Source organism: Quercus robur, chromosome 9, assembly GCF_932294415.1.
Source record: "Quercus robur chromosome 9, dhQueRobu3.1, whole genome shotgun sequence".
Taxonomy (NCBI): domain Eukaryota; kingdom Viridiplantae; phylum Streptophyta; class Magnoliopsida; order Fagales; family Fagaceae; genus Quercus; species Quercus robur.
Genome location: NC_065542.1, coordinates 29,820,423 through 29,839,008, shown reverse-complemented (window position 1 = coordinate 29,839,008; position 18,586 = coordinate 29,820,423). Strand labels below are relative to the sequence as shown.

Genomic DNA, 18,586 nt, shown 5'->3' with positions numbered 1-18,586 from the left:
ATCATGAATTGTTGTCCCCTTTGGGAGTGTGATTTCTACCAGCCAATCGAGTTATCACTGAAGATGATAAAAATTCTATTCTCCTATATAAAGAAGCTAGGCTTTTAGTTGGAGAAATAATACATATTATGGAACTAAAGAAAAATGTGAAACGTGGATATCTTCCTTTTATTTCAATGTGATATTCATAACCTTTACGTGAAAATGAGAAATATGCAAGCAACGAATAATACCATGGATCTCTTACAATTTTATGAAGCTGTTAAAGAAAAGAATTATAAGTTTCAATATGCATTTACAACTGAAGAAGAGAAAAGGTTGGAACATATTTTTTGGTCGCCTCATTGTATTGATTGGTACCAAAAATATGAAGATGTGGTTATTTTTTATACTACTTCAAGGTAAATGCTTGTGATATACCTTTTGGTAGTTTTGTTGGTGTCAATAATTATAGAAAAACAATTCTCTTTGGTTGTACACTTTTTCTAAATGAAAAGAGCTTGTGTTTTTCAATGGTTAATGAAGGTATGTTATTTTATCTTATAAATGTGTACAACTATTTTTCCATTTTATTTAATTAATTAGTAGAATAATATTAATATATTTCCTTTGAAATGTTTCCATATTCTAATAAATTTTGTTTGATTAATATAATTTTGCATATTTACTGAAGAAGCAACTCAAGGCAATTTTGACGAATCAAGATCCATGGATTACAAATACAATATCAAAAGAATTACCAATCACAAAACATGCCTTTTACATATGGAACAGTACCACTAAATTTAGCAGTTGATTTACATCAATTCTTCATAATCAATATTTAAATACTTCATCTCTTATGCACATTCCATATGCACAATATCCACACATTCACACTAGATTTCCACTTTTTAAGAATGTTCACATTTAAAACATTCTATACACACAATATCCACACTTTCACACTAAATTTCCACTTTTTATTAATGTTCACATTTAATACATTTTTAAGAATGTTCACATTTAACAGGAGACATTAAGTTTGCTGTGATGTGCCTTTAATGTGATGCATATTACGATAATGTGACATTAAAATTTTTGATTTATTTTATTTTTTCTAACATTACCATAATTTAAAAATATATCAAATCATTTTAATCTCATCACATTTTTAAACAATGTAATATTGTATTATTGTATTGAGATTACATTAATATAAGATTATAATAACGTAATATTACAGCGTAATGTAAAATCCTAACTTACCAAATAACCCCAATAACGTGTACAAACAACATACAGAATGAGTACACGACAATCAAAGCCCTGATCACTATAACCATTCTAGAGAAGAAGAGCCGCATCCAAAAACAAACTTGGTGCAGAGACAGTTGAGAAATTCAAAATAACTAATGCATTTTTACGAGGTAACTCGTGGTATTTCATAAGGATTTCTTTGAACTTTCTTAGGTTAAAGATAAAGATTTATTTAAGGCACCACGTATATAAGAGTTTCTGTCCAGGCAAAGCGTGAATAAAAAGAAGCCAAAATAACAGAGATGTTTCATCCAAGATGTGGGCAAAAGAAAGATGTGCACTTAGATAAATGCATTTTACTAATTATATTTAAAGGGTAGTTTTTGAGCCACAAGGTCAAAAATATAAACCTACAGAACATAAATTGGCTGTCAAAATTTTCCGGGCCCCTATCCAGGCTCTGCTTGCTATATGTGTATGTAAAATCATCATCTGAAAGCACTGTGATTTTCAAAACACACAAAATAATCACCCTCAGCAACTCTTTAGTTCCTCCCCTTTCCTCTTTTTCCTTTTCCTTTTCCATTTCCATTAAATTTCTTACCCTTACTAGATTTGCTCTTCATGAAGGAGATCTTGTTTGCCTTTTTCTGCCTCTCCTTCCGAACTTGTTCTAGATCTTTAATTTCTGAACGTACATGAGCATTAGGCACATGATGCTGCTTCTTGCCTCCTCTAAAGTTCCTATTATTTCCTTGTGATCTACGATCTCCTGAAAATAGAAGCAAGTTTAAGAAGAAAGGAATATATAAGACACATCAAATCATATCCTTTGACATTGAATGGAGGGACAACAAATTCCCGTTATAATCAATATTCACACACACACACACAAGTGATGAATTGTAGACAGACAATAACAGAGCAAATAGAATGGAAATTTTTCTTCATGTGATTATTTAGTAAGATTTACTAAAATCTTGGGTTTGTGTTTGTGTGCACTAACTAGTCCATGTATTTCTGCATTGTGTAGCCTCATCTCATTGAACAGTTGGGCTGAAGACTCAAGAAAGTACTCGTCAGTATATCAACTAGCATAAGACATTTAGCAGGACCATGTGATCCATAAGTTGGAGGTAGCACCAGTTAGAGAAAGAGTATAAAAAGCCAAGTGATGCAAAATGGGGATGTATGACAGAGACCAATGACTGCATTATGTCAATAATTACTTTCAGACTGGTTATATACAGTACATGCTCCATTTGATTATGAGAAAATTGAACAAAATGAGTTGCAAAATTTTCAAATTGTACTAATATACTGCAGTGTTTTATTCATTAAATGAAAAAAAAGAAGGGAAAAGAATCAAATGGCTTGAGGGAGAGAAGGGGGGAGGGGGGACCTGGGTCTATGAGAAATCAAAAAACATGCACAAAAGATGGAAGGGTGATAATACATTCTCACAATTCATTTCCTTGCACCTTGCTTTTTTTTTTTTTTTTAAGTAAATAAAAAATCTATTGAAAAAAAAAATGAAGATTTTATGTATACAGGTATAAACACAAACATTTCCCTACTATTTGTTTCAGGTTAAAAAGGAGGATTAATTTTAATTGTGATCATAAAAAGACAAAGAAAGACCAAGAAAAAGCCAAGCCAAGCAACCAAATATCCATAAGATGAAGCATAAAAGCACAAAAAGAGGGCCCATGTTGTGAGGAAGAAATGGTCTGAATGGAGAACAAGAGAATAACAAGTGCATCAGTATCATCAAATGGGGACCCAGGGGAAGAAAAACCCATTGAGAATTCTAATGCGATTCTTGCCTCTTTTTTTTTTTTTTTTTTGAAAACACAGACACAATCCGAAGCAATTATTAACTGCACATTACTGAAAACTGGACAAAACTCAGTAAACATTCAACCAACTTCAAGAGAGAGAGTCAGTGTAGATAAAGCAAGCAACAAGGAGCTTCCAATTCATTGAATTACCTGACATGCTTGTGGATCCCTCAGCGTTCCCTTCACTATTGGCTCCTCTAAGAGATACTTTATTGTGCGACTGTTGCTTCCATTTTTTGTATATCCCAGTTTTATTAGCTTTAACTTTAGCACCACTCTCTGTCTTTATCTACACCATAAACAAACAGAAAACATTCATTCTCTCAGATGGGAATATAAGCAATTACAATTTTTTTTTCTGAATATAACAATAAATGATTTATTTATAAACACATGTTACAGCATTAATATCAGACAGACAAATAGCATAAGACCCTAATAGTACTAGCTACTATATAATTGCATATTCTAAGATGCACCAAGAAGGATTCATCAACCTTGATATTTTACTTGTATGCCATTTGAGGGAATATTATATATGGAAGATAATTCAAAAATGAGAAAGGAGACTGAAACAGTCTTCTTTCTTTTGTGATCGTCACTAAACACATGACATGCAAAAATAACACATTTTCAATTTATGCCGACAGGTAAAAAAATGTTTAGGTATAAAAGCAGTGGAAGAGAAATCAAACGGCATTATTCAAATATATAGCCCTAGAGTTAACCTACATATGGCCATTCAAATGCTAAAATCACAAATTCTGTGTCTCGAAAAGTTCTATCAAGAATGACCAAAACATTCTTCCAGCAACTGCAAAAACAGTCACTGAATGGCCATGTAGGCAACTTCCATTCCTTGCAGAAGTAGGGTTTCTAAACATGACATGTTTCTCCACTGGCATGATCCGAAAATTCAGTTATTTATCCTTTTTATGAGGGATAGAACCATTGGCTTTTGTGGATGCTCAGAACAGTACTGTACTTTGTTACTTCATTATACATGTGTTAGACAGTTGACTAGTCCTTTGGTGCAAGAAACACAAGGAAAATTGAGATAATCCCAGTGGCAACATGGGGCAACAAGTTTGAAAGGAAGTAGGAAGGCATAGTATATCAAACTTAGGTCTAACTTAAGATCTGGCAACCATTTAATGCTTGCCCCAACAAATGAAGACTTATTTTGAACGAAATACTACCAGCAAGTTCAATACTATGAATTGAAAACAGAGCACGCACCATCTTATTCACCCTCACAAAAATCAGATGCATAATAATATACATGTTTCTTCTAAATGCCAAATATGTTATACACGTAGATAAGTAATTTGCCAATGGAGCCAAAAAAAAGGAAAATAATTTCAAAGAATAAATACCTTTCCACTAGCTGTAACACGATCACCATTGTTTAGCTTGATATACTTTTTACTCCTCTGCCACCAAACAGATTGATAAGGTTAAGAAGAAAAATAATTTAAATAAATATAATCTCTTTTTTTTTCTTTCTTTTTTTTTCTGAGAATCATATAATCAATATTTTGATAAGTATAAATATAATCAATATTTAACGGCTTAAAGTACCTTGTCCCAATGATACTGAGATTTCTGTTTCTTCATTCCCGCACCATCATCAGCAACTAGATCTAGGACAGCAGATTCCAACCTAAAATTATAAATGATGTCAATAGACAACCAATCAGTAAGAAAATACAGGACTCTATATCTAATCTCAAATAACACAATACATAATCATGTCAAATCAATTTATACAAAAAATTTCAGCTGTGAAATTGTAAAGTTCAATATTGCCCACACATGGGGAGGAGAGAGATGGGGTATAGAGATGAATGCAGAATTGATGAAGAAGGTGCTAAATGCAATTGCAAAACATAAAACAGTAAAGCCAATAGCATCACTTTAAATAAACAAGTACAGATATGAAGTTGTAAAGCTAAACATTGCCCACATACATGGGGAGGGGAGAGTGGAGCACATAATTGATGAAGCAGGTGCAATATGCAATTGCAAATATAGTAACGCTAATAGCTGGGCATATCTGCATATGTGGTAGATAAGTTCACTAGCATCTGCAGACAGTTGCATGCCAGAAATGACATAACATCAGTCATTAAATTTCCCCCGTGTGCATATGCATGTGTGTGTGTCATTGTTTTTCATACATTGTTGGTATTTTGAACCAAAAAAAAAACTTAGATATATCCAAGCATATACACAGACACAAGCTGCTCACTAAATGTTTTATAATAAGCAGCTCTCTAAATATGAAAATAAGAAAATGAAAATCATGTTTTATGTTTTCTCACATTAACGTTTTTCAAGTCACATGAAATAAGTCTTTAATCTAACCATATTCAGTTTCCAATTTTCAATTTTTCACTTCCAGGCTATTTAAGATTGATACTCTTTTTTTAAAATGGACAAGTAATAGATTTTATTGCAATGAAACTTAAGATTGATACACTCTGGGCTCATCACAATGGTAGATAAAAACTCATCATGCAAAATGAGCTCAGATAATATAAGAGATTTACCTATTTGATCCAAAGTCCTGGTTAGCTCTCACTGCAAGTCCTGCTTCCATATGCTGAGAATGACATGAGGTCACAAATCTAATGGTCAGCCACCTTCTCAATGTTAAGAGCCAATTTAAAGCTCACATTATAACACATTAGCATATTGTAACATAAAATTGGAACAAGCAATCAAGATGAGGAATATTAGGAGTTATTGCAAAGCTAACATTAGAAGATACAAAAGATGTATAACCTACATGATTTGTTGGTACCGAACTGATAAAGTACTCCTCATCTTTGAAGCTCTTTGCCTTTCTCTTAGACCCACAGACTTCTAACATCAAAGAGTATACATCAAAATATTTTCATTATATATGTGTGTGTGTGTGTGTGTGTGTGTAGCAAGAAACAGGTTTACTCAAAGATCTCTCACTACCATACACATCTTTTATTTATATTAAAAAAACATAAAAAAAAAAAAAAACCAATTCAATGAAATTGGTTTTTTGTTAGTGGTGAATTGCTATTCTTTCTTTCTTTTCTCCCTTTCTTTAACTTCATATCTTGCTCTACAAGGAAAAATGGGTAATAGCAAAATAACAACCCTAAACATCACCCAATTTACAATATATCCCATGAACGTTATAAGCAATCAACCCCCTAACTTCACTCAAAATTGCAAAGAGCCCTACTGTTATTAATATCCTTCATATTGAAATATTTAACACAAATATTTTTAATCTTGAAAGAATTTTTTTAGGGAAGCTAGGGGCTTTTTTATTGAAATTATCTTTTTGTTAAGTAGGGGGTTATTTGCAATATTGAATAAAGTTAGAGGGTTGATTGCTTAGTTTTAAAGTTTAGGAGGCACATGATAAATCAAGTGATAGTGTAAGATGAATTTTTTGTAATTTACCTAATAGAAATATGAAAGAAAATGGCTAAGTAAATCCGGACAATAAGGGGGAAAATAGAACTTGTCCTATTCAGTTTAATACTCTTTTTTTCCCCTTTTTATTTTTATTTTTTTAATATTCTTTCTTCAAAATAAATTCTTATATTAATTAATTATAAATGAAAAAAATTTCACCTAGAACCAATTAGTTCCAGCAGATTATTTACAAATCATTATCCAAGCTGAGTCTTAATAAGTTCAAAATTTGGAAAACTGATTCTCAAAGTTCAACCTCTAAAACAAGTATTGCACTTTGGTCTAAATATGTTCTGCATTGTTTCTCATTTCCGTATTTTGTTAACACAATGACCTTCGTGAGAAGCAGCAATCCTCCACATGGGGGAAGACTCCTCCTTGCCCCAAATAAAAATCTCCTATTTAAGGATCTTACAGGAAACCCATATTCTAAAAAGGTCAACTACTTCATCCAGTTGTCAAAAGCTAAAAAACACTTACAACCAACTGATTTACTCAAGCAGATTTTTAGCAGGACCTGCCTCACAGTATCATCACCAAAGCTTGGGGACCATACAAAGAGTCTTTGTAAGGCAGATACCTTGTAAATGCACTCCTCAATCTCTTTCATAAGACTCCTATAAAACTTTTGCCCTTGGAAAATTCTGCTGAATTAATAATGGTTGTGAACAAAATGAAAGATCTTAGTGCCCATTTGGGAGAGTGATTTAAAACTGCACTTTTTCTAAGTACAACTTTTTAAAACCAAACACCTTTTTCAAACAACCAATTTTGAAAATTTTGAAAAATGAGTTGTATCAAATGGGTTAATTCCATTAGCTGCATACCAGGGCCCCCCCTTTTTTTTAGGTAACTACATGCAGGGTTCCTAGAAGTGGATTCAAATTTTACAAGGAACAAGTAATCAAAGAAAGTTTTAAGAATCTGCTATGGCAGAAAAAATTTATTTTGATTTAGCAAAAGAAAAGATTCAAAGAGTGAAAAAAGGTCTAATTTGTAATTTATAAAAATATGATATATGTAGAAGGAAGCATGCGAAGATATAAAACATGTATACATATATTCACACAGATAGATGTATGTGTGTAGAGAGAAAGAGAGAGAGAGAGAGCAAACTATAAACACTGGATACCTTTTTTCTCCTCCTTGGAAGAAGTGATTTCAGGATCAAATTCCTGCAAATACAAAAAAACTTTACAGTTCAGAAAGACCAGGAAACTAGGGAAACTTTGTTAACAATTATTATTGATCAGTATGAAGCAAGCATATATCATAGACCTTTAAAAATTTTCAGCTGTCTCATCCAGTTAAGTGAAGTGTTTGGACCTACCATAAAGGTTCACAGGACCAGGCCTGAATTTTTTTTTTTTTCTCCAGTTTATCTTTCTGGCCAAGTGTGCATAGTAGAGACTCAAGCCCAACCATAAACATAAAAGGGAAATTTGAAAAATATTCATGACCAGAAAAATTGCCTACCAAAATATGATCACAATACATTATCACTACAACAGATTCTCTCTCTCTCTCTCTCTCTCTCATGTGAATGACTAATAATAGTCATGGCAGTAAAATTAACAAAGAAATATGTCATGAATAAGTAAGTTGATCAAGTGCTAACTGCTAAAGCCGTATCCCTATTTGCATCAAAAAGAAACTTCAAAAGCATAATTTACTACTTTGACAGATTTACCTCGTCCACATGATTGGTAGAATGTTTCTGATGTACCAAATTAATGATCTCTTCATGAATAGCTCTTTTTTTCTTCATTACATCAACCCATTGTCTAGAAGGACCCTGCAGTCAAGTCATAACCTTAATATAATAAATTCTAATTTTTAACATTGATAGAAAATGTGCAACCAAAAAAATGTGGAAGATGTACATAGAATATAAAAAAGGACCACATCATAACAAAAATAATTTTTAGCAATTCTTGATTTAGGAAAATTAAATAAGTGATAAGAAGAGAAAGGAAAAGATTGATTATATTGTTCAGTTGTTTGGTCATGTGGAGAAGATCGAAGGAAAATAAAGAGAAGAAAAGAAGATCTAGGAAAATTTTGTTCTTGCTACCAACTTTCTCCCCAAATCTAGCCTGATTATTAAAGAGAATTCCGGTGAGGCTAAGAGGAAAATTTCTGAATTATTCTCATCCCTCTTTCTTCTTCTTTTTTCCCTTCTCATTTACTGACCAGACAATGAAAAAGAAGAGAAATTAAAAACGAAAAAAATAAAAACCTTCTTTTTTTTTCCTTTCTCTAGTGTTGAACCAAACATAGCTAAGAAATTAAAGAGGTAACAACTCATTTTTTATGTACATTTATGCATTCTCAAAGATGATAAATGCAACTAACAAAATAACAACAGATAGAAGTCGTTCTCAAAGATGATAAAGATACTACAACTTCACAAAGTAAATCCGAGCTTTTACCAATTACTACATAAGCAATTTTGCAAATATACACACATTAATAAGATCAAGGGGCTAGAATTTGATCATTAATAGAACTATAATTTAAACTTTTTTTTTTTTTTTTTTATTGGCAAGTGAAGGACATGCCATTTGAATTAGAACTCATTGTCAAAACAATATTTTCCTTTTTAATTGGTAAGTCAGACATAAACCTGTGGATTTTTAACCTATGACTTCATCCTACCCCTTGCTTTTACAATGGGAGGAGGTGCCATTTGAGCTAGAGCTCATTGGCAAAACTTTATAGTAGAAATATGAACATTGAAAGCTTTCTAAATAAGATGAGGAGGATATGAAGGATGAAATTTTTCTATAAGAGATGAGAAGCATGTATTATTAATTAAAACAATCTTCCTCAGGCCAAATTGCATAAGTGGAGAGTTACCTGCAGACGCTTTGATTTAGCAGCTTCGCCTTCAGCTTCCAAAATGGTTTGCTTGGGTCTAGCATAAATCAAACATTTTTAACAGTTACAAATTTACAGCTTTAAACTATCAGGAAATCCTATATAAAGATGGACAGGAAGGAAGAAAGAAATCATTCAAGCACTCACCTGAACATTTTCAAGCGTTCAGAAAATGCCAATGCCATTAAGTCTCCACCTCCCAGCACGTTTCTGAATATTGGGTGCAATCCTTCCCGGGGTAAATCCTTTGCTCTTTTAATGGACTCCTTTGAAGGTAAGGGTTTTGTCTTGGAATACAAGCGAAAAGCATTTGTACATGTTTTCTGCATGGCATACAGGTCTGCTGAAGAATCAATTATTTCCCTAACTCTGTCTGAAACAAGATCAATAACTGTCTGAGGGAAACGCCCATAGATGGTTTCTCCATTTGCAACTGCTTGATCAATCTTGGATATTACTCCATCCATATCTCGCAAAACCTCCTCTTCTGAGGGTGCAGGTCTGACAGGTTTTGAGAGAAATAGATGAAGATCTAAAAGGTATGGCATATCCTCAGATGTCAAAAAAGAAAATGCAGTACCAGTCCGACCGGCTCTTGCAGCTCGTCCTACTCTATGGACAAAAATTTTAGGTTTTGGAGGAAAATCCCAGTTAATGACATTGTCAAGCAACGGAATGTCAATGCCCCTAGCAGCAACATCTGTCACAATCAGCAACATAGTCTTTCTTGCCCTAAACCTTGATATGTGAATTTTGCGAGCATCTTGATCCATATCACCATAACATACAGAAGGCTCGATTCCCTCTTCTCTAAACAAAGTATTGAGAAACTCCACATGATGTTTTGTGGACACAAATATCAATGTCTGCTGATCGGAAGTAATTTGCTCTCTTATCAAATACAATAATGCTGCATGTTTTTCTTCGTGTCGTACCGTGAAAAAGGCAAGCTTGAGGTCAGGGCTAATTTTAGTTTCCAAATCAAGTCGCACAAGCTGAGGGTCTCGCAGACCAGCCTTGGCAAACTCAGCAAGGGCACTAGGTAATGTGGCACTGAAAAGCAAAGTCTGGCGGTTCTCACTCAGCTGCACAAGAATCTGATGCAACTGCTCAGCGAAACCCATACCAAAAAGAGAATCCGCTTCATCAAAAACAACATATTCCACTGTACGCAATGACATGTCGTCAACCTCAGACAGATGATGCATGAGCCTGCCGGGAGTTGCAATTATGATATCAGGACTCTGTGATAATTCTTCAAATTGGCTCTCCATGCTATCACCACCAACTAGTAAACTAATACGAAGATCTGAAAAGAAAGCCCAAATTTTAAACAGGGCACTCTTTTTTGTACAATCAAGATAAGATACTATACTACTTCAATGTAAGAGAAAAAACAATAGACAAAATTTCACAATCATTCAAGGAACTAATGATGGTCGTAGTAAATATCACCCCAAATTACAGTTCCTCTTTCGACTTCTAGTTACAATTCTGCTCCTTTTTTTAAAATTTTTTTAGAGCAAAATACTATACTACCAAGACTTTTTAAAAATAACAAATTTGCTCCCTCAGCACAAACAACACTTAACAAGTCCCATATTTCGCCAAGAGCCTTGTAGCTCGTTAGGTTGGCACCTCCTGGTATTTCCAACGGAGACATCAGAGGGTTCAAATCCCCCATCCCCATTGTAACTATCGAATTATCAATCTTGATTGCACAGAGTCTCACAGTGACTACATTATCACAATTATTTGGGTTTCGCCCTAATTGTTAATCTAATGATAACAGAGAATCAGTTGGTTCTCACAATTTCTTATAATAGGAAATTATTTGCTACAAATCCAACAACAAAATATAAAGTAAACAAACCCTAAATTATTCAATTTTCAGAGCAATCAAAAACAAATTAGGATGAACAAACCGGTGAAGCGGCCGAGTTCCTGGGCGAACTTCAAGGTCTGGAGCGCCAAGTCTCTGGTGGGAGACAAGATGAGAGCCCTGACTCCGCCCTGGGGAACGTGTTGCCGGAGACGCTCGAGCATGGGGACGAGGAAGGCTGCGGTTTTGCCCGAACCGGTTCGGGCCATAGCAACGACATCGGAGCCGGAGAGAATGATAGGCATGGTCTTGCGCTGAATTGGGGTGGGGACTTTGTAGCCCTTGCGCTTGATTCCTCTGTAGACATCGGGACTGAGATTCAAGGACTCGAAGCCACCGGACTTGGCCTTCTTCTTCTGCTTCTCTATGCGTTTCTGCTCTGCCTTCGAGCTCCCCAGTACTCTCTCCAAACCACCCATTTTGGTTTTGGTTTTGGTTTTTTTTCACCCTTTGTGGGTTTAGGGTTTTGTGATTGGGGTAAGCTTTGCTTGGTTGTTTACCCTGGTGGGTACTAGGGTGCCGTTTGTGTTTAGTGTAAATCTTTTTTTCTTTTTTTTTGGGGAAAATGTTTTCCTAATTTTCAGGTGTTTGGAATAGTTGGAAAACTTTTAGGGTCCGTTTGGATGGAGGAGTGGAAAAATGGGAGGATAGAAAATTGTGGAAGAATGGAAAAGTGGGAGGATGGAAAATATTTATTTTTCCCTCTTGTATGTTTGGTTGGAGGGGTAGAAAAGTGGGAGGGTGGAAAACTCTTTTGTTTGGTTAGAGAGAAAAAGGGAAGGATGAAAAATGTAATTTATATAAATTGACTATTATACCCTTGTTGCATAACATGTAAGAAATAAATTTATTTATACTTATTACATAATATTAAATTTATCACATCATATATATAAATTTATATTATTATTTTTATTATTATAATGTAAAAATTAGATCAGGTCACATTTGAAAAAAAAAAAAAAAAAAAAAAAACGTTCAGGTCACGTTGAAGAAAAAAATGTTCAGGTCACGTGAAAAAAAAAAAAAAAAAAAAAAAAGAAGGAGAACGTTTCAGCTCTCGTTTAAAAAAAAAAAAAAAAAAAAAAAAAAAAAGAGGGCATTACCGTAAAACTGCACTAAGGCAGGTTTCCCCCCTTGCTTTTCCTCCCAATTTGGGAGGAAAAAATTTGTGGGCCCAGGGAGAAAATTTTCTCCCTAATTTTCCACTCCCCCTATTTTCTTCTCATTCCCAAACAGTGGAAAACTGAGTTTTCCACCCCATTTTCCCTCTTATATTTTCCATCCTCCCTATATTCCACCCATCCAAACAAAGCCTTAGAGAAATTGTATTTACTCTATGATAAAGATTAAAGTATTCTAAAAAAAATTAAGATTAAAGTATACAAAAAATAAAACAAAATGATTCACAATATGATTAATGCTTTGACTATCGTCCAAAAAAAAAAAAAAAAAACAATGTTTACTACTAACAACTCAGGTTGGGTCCAATTTTCAGTTATACTAGATCCATTCAGATGATGATACGTGTCAATTGTTGGACACAGATCATCATTTGGATGGGTCAAGCACAACTGGACATTAGATCCAATCTTTACCCTATTACTAATAATATTTAATTGTTTGGTTCTATAAATAAGTACAAAAAAAAAAAAAAAAAAAAAAAAACTACACATGAGTGAGTGATGATTATACATAAAATGAACTAATCTCAATCATTGACCAAACATAACTAATAAATTATGATTAGAAGATATTTCATGTATCGGATATATGTATCCTCTTTCTCAAAGTGTGTTGACGCATTGTAAGAAAGATGATGCATGTATCTGATTCATGAGATAATTATTGTAGTGATGATCCATTTGTTGGAGATCATTGTTCAAATGTTGGCACATTCATTCTCATCCCATCCCATTCATTGATTTGTTTTAATTATTAATTGCCCACACTTTTGAAATTGATAAAAGACTATAAAACAAGAAAAGGTAGGAGGTTGAAAAAAATTGGATATAAGAATAGGTGAGATCTAAATTTAGAAATTTATCAGACTTGTTTGGCAACCATTGTGGGCGACTTCAGCATCTAAAGACAATTTTTCTCAGAATTATTGAGGTGAAATATTGTAATTAATGCATAACAAAACTTGTATATGTTAAACTCATGTAAAAATGATGTTATCCTCGCCACTACTTACCATTTTTAACATTTGACCAAAAGTTGTCTCCAAGCAATTCTAAAGAGTTCAGCTCCAGTTCTTTAAACAATTATTTTTTTTAAAAGGAAAATTCTCTAAACAAATTGAAAAGAGAAACAACAGAGACTACTTAAGGACTAAGTTGGTTAGTTTTAAAATGTTTTAAGCAATTATAAAGAGTTCAGCTCCAGTTCTTTAAACAATTTTTTTTTTTTGAAGGAAAATTCTCTAAACAAATTGAAAAGAGAAACAACAGAGACTACTTAAGGACTAAGTTGGTTAGTTTTAAAATGCTTTAAACCTGTTTGGCATTAGTCCAATCCTCAAGATCGTTAGTATATTTTACCAGTAAATGTCTCTCAATGAAAATATTTTCGGCTAAAACAATCCGTCTTAACAAAAAGAGGAGGGGCATTAGACAAACTCTGCTACAACAAACGGACAACAAATTCTGACGAAGCACTCATTCTAAAAAAAAAAGAGTTCTGAGATTGTGCTGAACCGTATTATCAACTAGTTGTAAACAATCTTCCAATTTGTTGGCTTGTTGCTGTTGTTTAATAGTTATATCAGGTCCAACACAATGATAGAGGCATGACAGCAGCCCATAACTGCGAATGGAAACATCATCTTCCCTAAAGCAGAACTGGGGAAGATGATATAGCTCGGATTTTGAAGACTTAAATCAGAGCAAATGGCAGATTAAAGCATCTGCAAAAGGACTAAATATGCACTTGCTACTTTGAATGGGAGATGGGGTACATTAGAACTTCAAAAGGGAAGACAACGCACATCAAACATTACTATTTGAACTTCATATACGGTTTTCCACCAAATTGGATTAACATGTGAACAATTTATATCAAACTAGAGAAGTAAATGAAATGCTAATTGGGAGTGTGTGAGAGAAACACAATGAGTACAATCACCAAGAGCAACATCCGCTGGTTGATGCATCAGATTGTGGGGGTATCTCTTTGAAGATGTTCTTTTTCACTCCAGTTGAGCCCTCAGTCAAGAGACTAGGTGTATCCAAAATCTGCAGATCAACATGGTACCATTGCATCATCAACACAAGTCATGGATTATTTGTCAAGTTCAAGAAAATATTGACGTAATAAAACAAACTAACCAGTGAATATATTCTTTTTCATACATTATACAACCACTGTTATTCTGTTAAGAATTATCTCTTTCACCACCTTATGTTTATTTATACATACATACAAAATAAAAGTGGTGTCAGCAGGGCACCTGGGCAATGAAGGTTCAAGACTTTTAGCAGTATGCTTGAAAAAATAAACAAAAAAGAAAATTTATTGTCACTATGCCCAACTATTAAACATGCCAATGTTATGACATGTGTGCAAATCACTTTTTGTTATTTGTTGACATGCTAAGCCATCTTAAACAAATGTCTTCTGAACCAATACTCTTTTTGCTTAGACATCCTAACAAAAAACATGTCCCCAAATGTGCCGTGCTATATGCCTTAAAAAAAAAATGTTCTTTATATGCTTCCTCGAAACCCTTAGAAGTTAGAACCTTATTACTTATCTAATCATGAACTTAAACTAAATGGTGCATTTTGCTTCTGTGTTGTCCTCGCACCACTTCTAAAGGCTGATGTATAGGAGGCTTAGAGAATTATTGATGTCGAGTGCTGAGTTAAACTAAAAAAATCAGAAAATAATATCTACCCCAAGAGCTATGCTGACCGGGCACCACATGGGAATAAGCATGGATCCAAGATGATACTGCTACTATTAGAAAAAGTTTTATTATTAAACAGCATCTGGATGTGAACAAAGTATATTAAAAAATTATGATAACACCTATAGTCATTTCCAAGTTTCATAAAAGTATGGGATTAAGTTTTCCACCTGGATCCAAATCCATATTGAACTGGTAACCATCCTAGTAATCACAACTGGAAGTGCATTTGATAAAAACATAAAAACAATGTAGGGCAAAAGGATTTTAGTATTTTACATACCTTTAACACAAGCTCCTCAAAGCATTGTTCCACATTGACTCGAGTTTTTGCACTACACTCCAAATATAGGCATCCATATTCTCTAGCAAAGTCAATGCCCTCTTTTTTGCTGACAACCCTTTCACTTTCCTGAAAAGAAAGGTAACTTCAATATGCATGATACATTTGATTTAAGTAATTGAAACTTGAAAGAACATGACATCCCAAGAATCCTACAACTAATAAGCTCATAAGACAAGGCAAAGTTGAAAATAACTGAGTATAATAATATGATCACAATAAAAGTACTAGTTTATCAAGAAAAGGATGCTCTCGAGAGTCAAAATAGTTATAAGAGCAAGTTCGTTAAAGAATAAAGACATACCTTATCAACTTTGTTGCCAACAAGCATCTTGATGCAATCTTGATTTGTTGAGTACAAGTCAATCTCCTTAGCCCATATATCAGATAGATTTGTGAAAGTTTCTCGCCGTGTTACATCATACACTACAACAGAAAGATTTGTTAGCTTTAGCAATGCTAAGAACCAATGAAGGAGAAAATTTTCAAAACTCACACAACATTGATGATTCTTAAGGATACAAGTCAATCTGCAGAAGCAGATTCTATAACATCAAACACGATCTTTCAGATTCATTGATTCCCAAGCGACAACATAGCATGAATTTCTTATTAACCAAACAAAGAGAGAATAGATAACTGAGAGGAATAAAGGAGGTGAATCAACATACCCATTATTATCCCTTGAGCTCCTCTGTAATATGAGCCAGTCAGTGTTCTAAATCTTTCTTGTCCAGCTTCATGATACAAAAATAGAAAAATTATGTCAGAAACAACGCCCCAACAACTCTTTTCATAACTTCATGTGAACTTGGGAAAAAAAGCATGGGAACAAGATATGATAATAACATCCCGTCCTTACCAAGAAAGCATGTATAAGGGTTTATTTAGTAGTGTGTTTTAGGAAATGAATTACATTAACAATTGTAAGAACATTGAAGATACACTATGACCAGAAGAAATTGGAATTCATGACCCACTTATATCATAATTCTTTTAGTTGAAACTTCTCATATATGTAGAAAATGCAAAATTCTTAAATTAATTAATATTGTTTGTTTCTGAAAGGTGTGATCTACTCTACTATTGGAACCTTTACTGCAGAAGTTAAACAACAGCAGAAACAACAAAAAATTAGTTAGGGTCAGCCATATGTATTCTTTTCCGCTAATCTATTATATATAAAGTCATACTCTTGTTATTTCCTAAATTAACATGTCCTTTCTCAGTACACCAAACATTTTTTTTTCCATTCCCTCAACTTGAATCAACTCACTCTTTCTCAGTCGTGCATTAATCACTCTCCTCTAAACATGACCAACCATCACAAGCGACTCTCCAACATCATTTTTATTTCACTCTTTCTTGCTGCAGAAGTGTAAGTCAATCATAATGTACACGCACACCCAAACTCTTAAATCATTCACATGATTGGGATCTTTAAAACTAGATCATTATCCACAGAACCATTAACAAAGATCGGCCCAATATTTCCAAGATTTAAGTACTACAGATCACCAAATTCAATTGTATTGTGCATTGAAAATTTAAACATACCTCTGAAACTTAAACAGAAATTTCATTAATAAATCAATGCCAGTGATTAACGTTTTACTTACTAAACCAATAATTCATAAAAAATGATGATGCATGAATCCAAGGTTTTGTTCTTCCAACATGTATATATAGCATAGAAGAACAGAGACATCACATCACACCACATCAAATAATACTAAAACAGAGTCTTAAAACACATTAAACTTCTTTTTTTTTTTTTTAAGAGTTATATATAGAGTTACCAACCTGTGTCCCAAATTGCAAGCTTCAACTTCTTCCCACCAAGAGTAACATGTTTCACCTTAAAATCAACACCTATATAAAAAAAAAAAACAAACATATATGAATTTTTTTTAATAATAATAATTTTCTTTTTAAAAAAAGAGAGGAGTAGAGGGGGGAAATGATAAGCAGACCGATGGTAGGAGAGAGATCCTCGAAGGTATTGGAAGTGAAGCTCAAGAGAAGCGTGCTTTTCCCAACTCCAGAGTCTCCGATCAGCAACAACTTGAACAGGTAATCGAACTCCGCCATGGTCGAATTTGAAGAAGACGACGCCGTATCCATTGTTATAATATATATATATATATATATATATATATATATATATCAACTCAACCAATCACCACCACCATCAAAATAAAGAAGAACAAAGAATTTTGAGAAGGAATTGTTGATAGGGAAAAGAGAGAGGAATAAACAGAATTGGATCTGAGAATATTTATTTTATTTGGATGGTGGTGTGGTGTGGTGTGGTGTAGTGTAGTGTAGGGAAAGTAAAAGGATTGCAGAGAGAGAGAGAGAGAGAGAGAGAGAAGAAAACAGTGTAAAAGAAAGCAGAAAGGTCTACTTCTACTTGAAGCTACTAAAGTCTTCTTTTCCTCTCCTACTTCTTCTTTTTTCCACCGATTCATTGCTTTTTTTAAATAAGTTTTTATCCACTGCAGTGCGTCTGCAGTCTGCACTGTTTCTATCCAACCCACCATACCGACACCGACTAGACCCAACTTCTCAAATTGGTTTTTGTGGGGGTTAGGTTGAAATTTTATTTTAAATATCTTTAGGTTTGGATTGATTGGTTTTTCCAATCCATTTGACTCACCATAAACTTGAATTTCTTTTATTACTTTTTTTAATAATTAGTTTTTTAATGAATTTAGCAATTTGTAGTATTATTTATGCGAACTATGATATTATAATAATTTATTAAAAAAAAAGTCTTATGTAGTTGATGAAAGCCCACTTTATTATTAAGACATGATACAAGTGTAACCCACTCAACTCAGTACATATAGGGTTTTTTTTGTTGAATGAAAAAAGGGGGTCTCCGATGTGGGTTCATCGACCTCACACCACGTGACGACAATAAGTAATACCACATGTACCACATAAGCCTTGCTAAAATTATTGCTCGAACCACTCTTTTCTAAGTACATATGGATTGGATTGTATTAATTTCTACACGTGAT

At 33.6% G+C, this 18,586-nt stretch overlaps 2 protein-coding genes across 4 annotated transcripts in view; both read right to left on the bottom strand.

Annotated features, from left to right (window-relative positions):
- Positions 1–1,562: 1,562 nt before the first annotated feature.
- On the bottom strand, positions 1,563–11,832 carry LOC126700415 (putative DEAD-box ATP-dependent RNA helicase 29). 2 transcript variants are annotated; one of them, XM_050398568.1, is made up of 11 exons: positions 11,351–11,832; positions 9,573–10,734; positions 9,405–9,462; positions 8,236–8,340; positions 7,678–7,720; positions 5,872–5,948; positions 5,633–5,685; positions 4,662–4,743; positions 4,457–4,513; positions 3,231–3,369; positions 1,563–2,011 (listed from the first exon to the last, which is right to left on the bottom strand). In XM_050398568.1, the coding sequence occupies exons 1-11, from the start codon at positions 11,724–11,726 to the stop codon at positions 1,785–1,787; spliced, it is 2,379 nt and encodes a 792-aa protein (XP_050254525.1). In that variant the 5' UTR covers positions 11,727–11,832; the 3' UTR covers positions 1,563–1,784. The 2 variants fall into 2 exon arrangements, with proteins under 2 accessions (XP_050254525.1, XP_050254526.1); XM_050398569.1 differs by having other exon boundaries at positions 5,872–5,945.
- Positions 11,833–14,274: 2,442 nt separating this feature from the next.
- The window catches only part of LOC126700411 (ras-related protein RABC1-like), a 31,944-nt gene continuing 27,632 nt past the window's right edge, over positions 14,275–18,586 (bottom strand). The window contains exons 2-7 of one of the 2 annotated variants that reach the window (XM_050398565.1): positions 17,534–17,702; positions 17,364–17,432; positions 16,232–16,297; positions 15,865–15,986; positions 15,501–15,629; positions 14,275–14,543 (exon numbers count right to left, since the gene is read on the bottom strand). In XM_050398565.1, coding sequence (XP_050254522.1) covers positions 14,430–14,543; positions 15,501–15,629; positions 15,865–15,986; positions 16,232–16,297; positions 17,364–17,432; positions 17,534–17,684 — 651 coding nt within the window. In that variant the 5' untranslated portion in view covers positions 17,685–17,702 and the 3' untranslated portion in view covers positions 14,275–14,429. Of the gene's footprint in view, positions 14,544–15,500; positions 15,630–15,864; positions 15,987–16,231; positions 16,298–17,363; positions 17,433–17,533; positions 17,995–18,586 lie in introns of those variants that run through there. The other variant, XM_050398564.1, reaches the window with a different exon arrangement.

Coding starts and splice junctions, on each gene's coding strand:
- LOC126700415 (XM_050398568.1), bottom strand. CDS start 11,726: ATGGGTGGTTTGGAGAGAGTACTGGGGAGCTCGAAGGCAGAGCAGAAA. Junction 4,514..4,661: donor CTCAGTATCATTGGGACAAG/GTACTTTAAGCC, acceptor GTTTGGTGGCAG/AGGAGTAAAAAGTATATCAA. Junction 3,370..4,456: donor GTGTTACAGCTAGTGGAAAG/GTATTTATTCTT, acceptor TTTATGGTGTAG/ATAAAGACAGAGAGTGGTGC.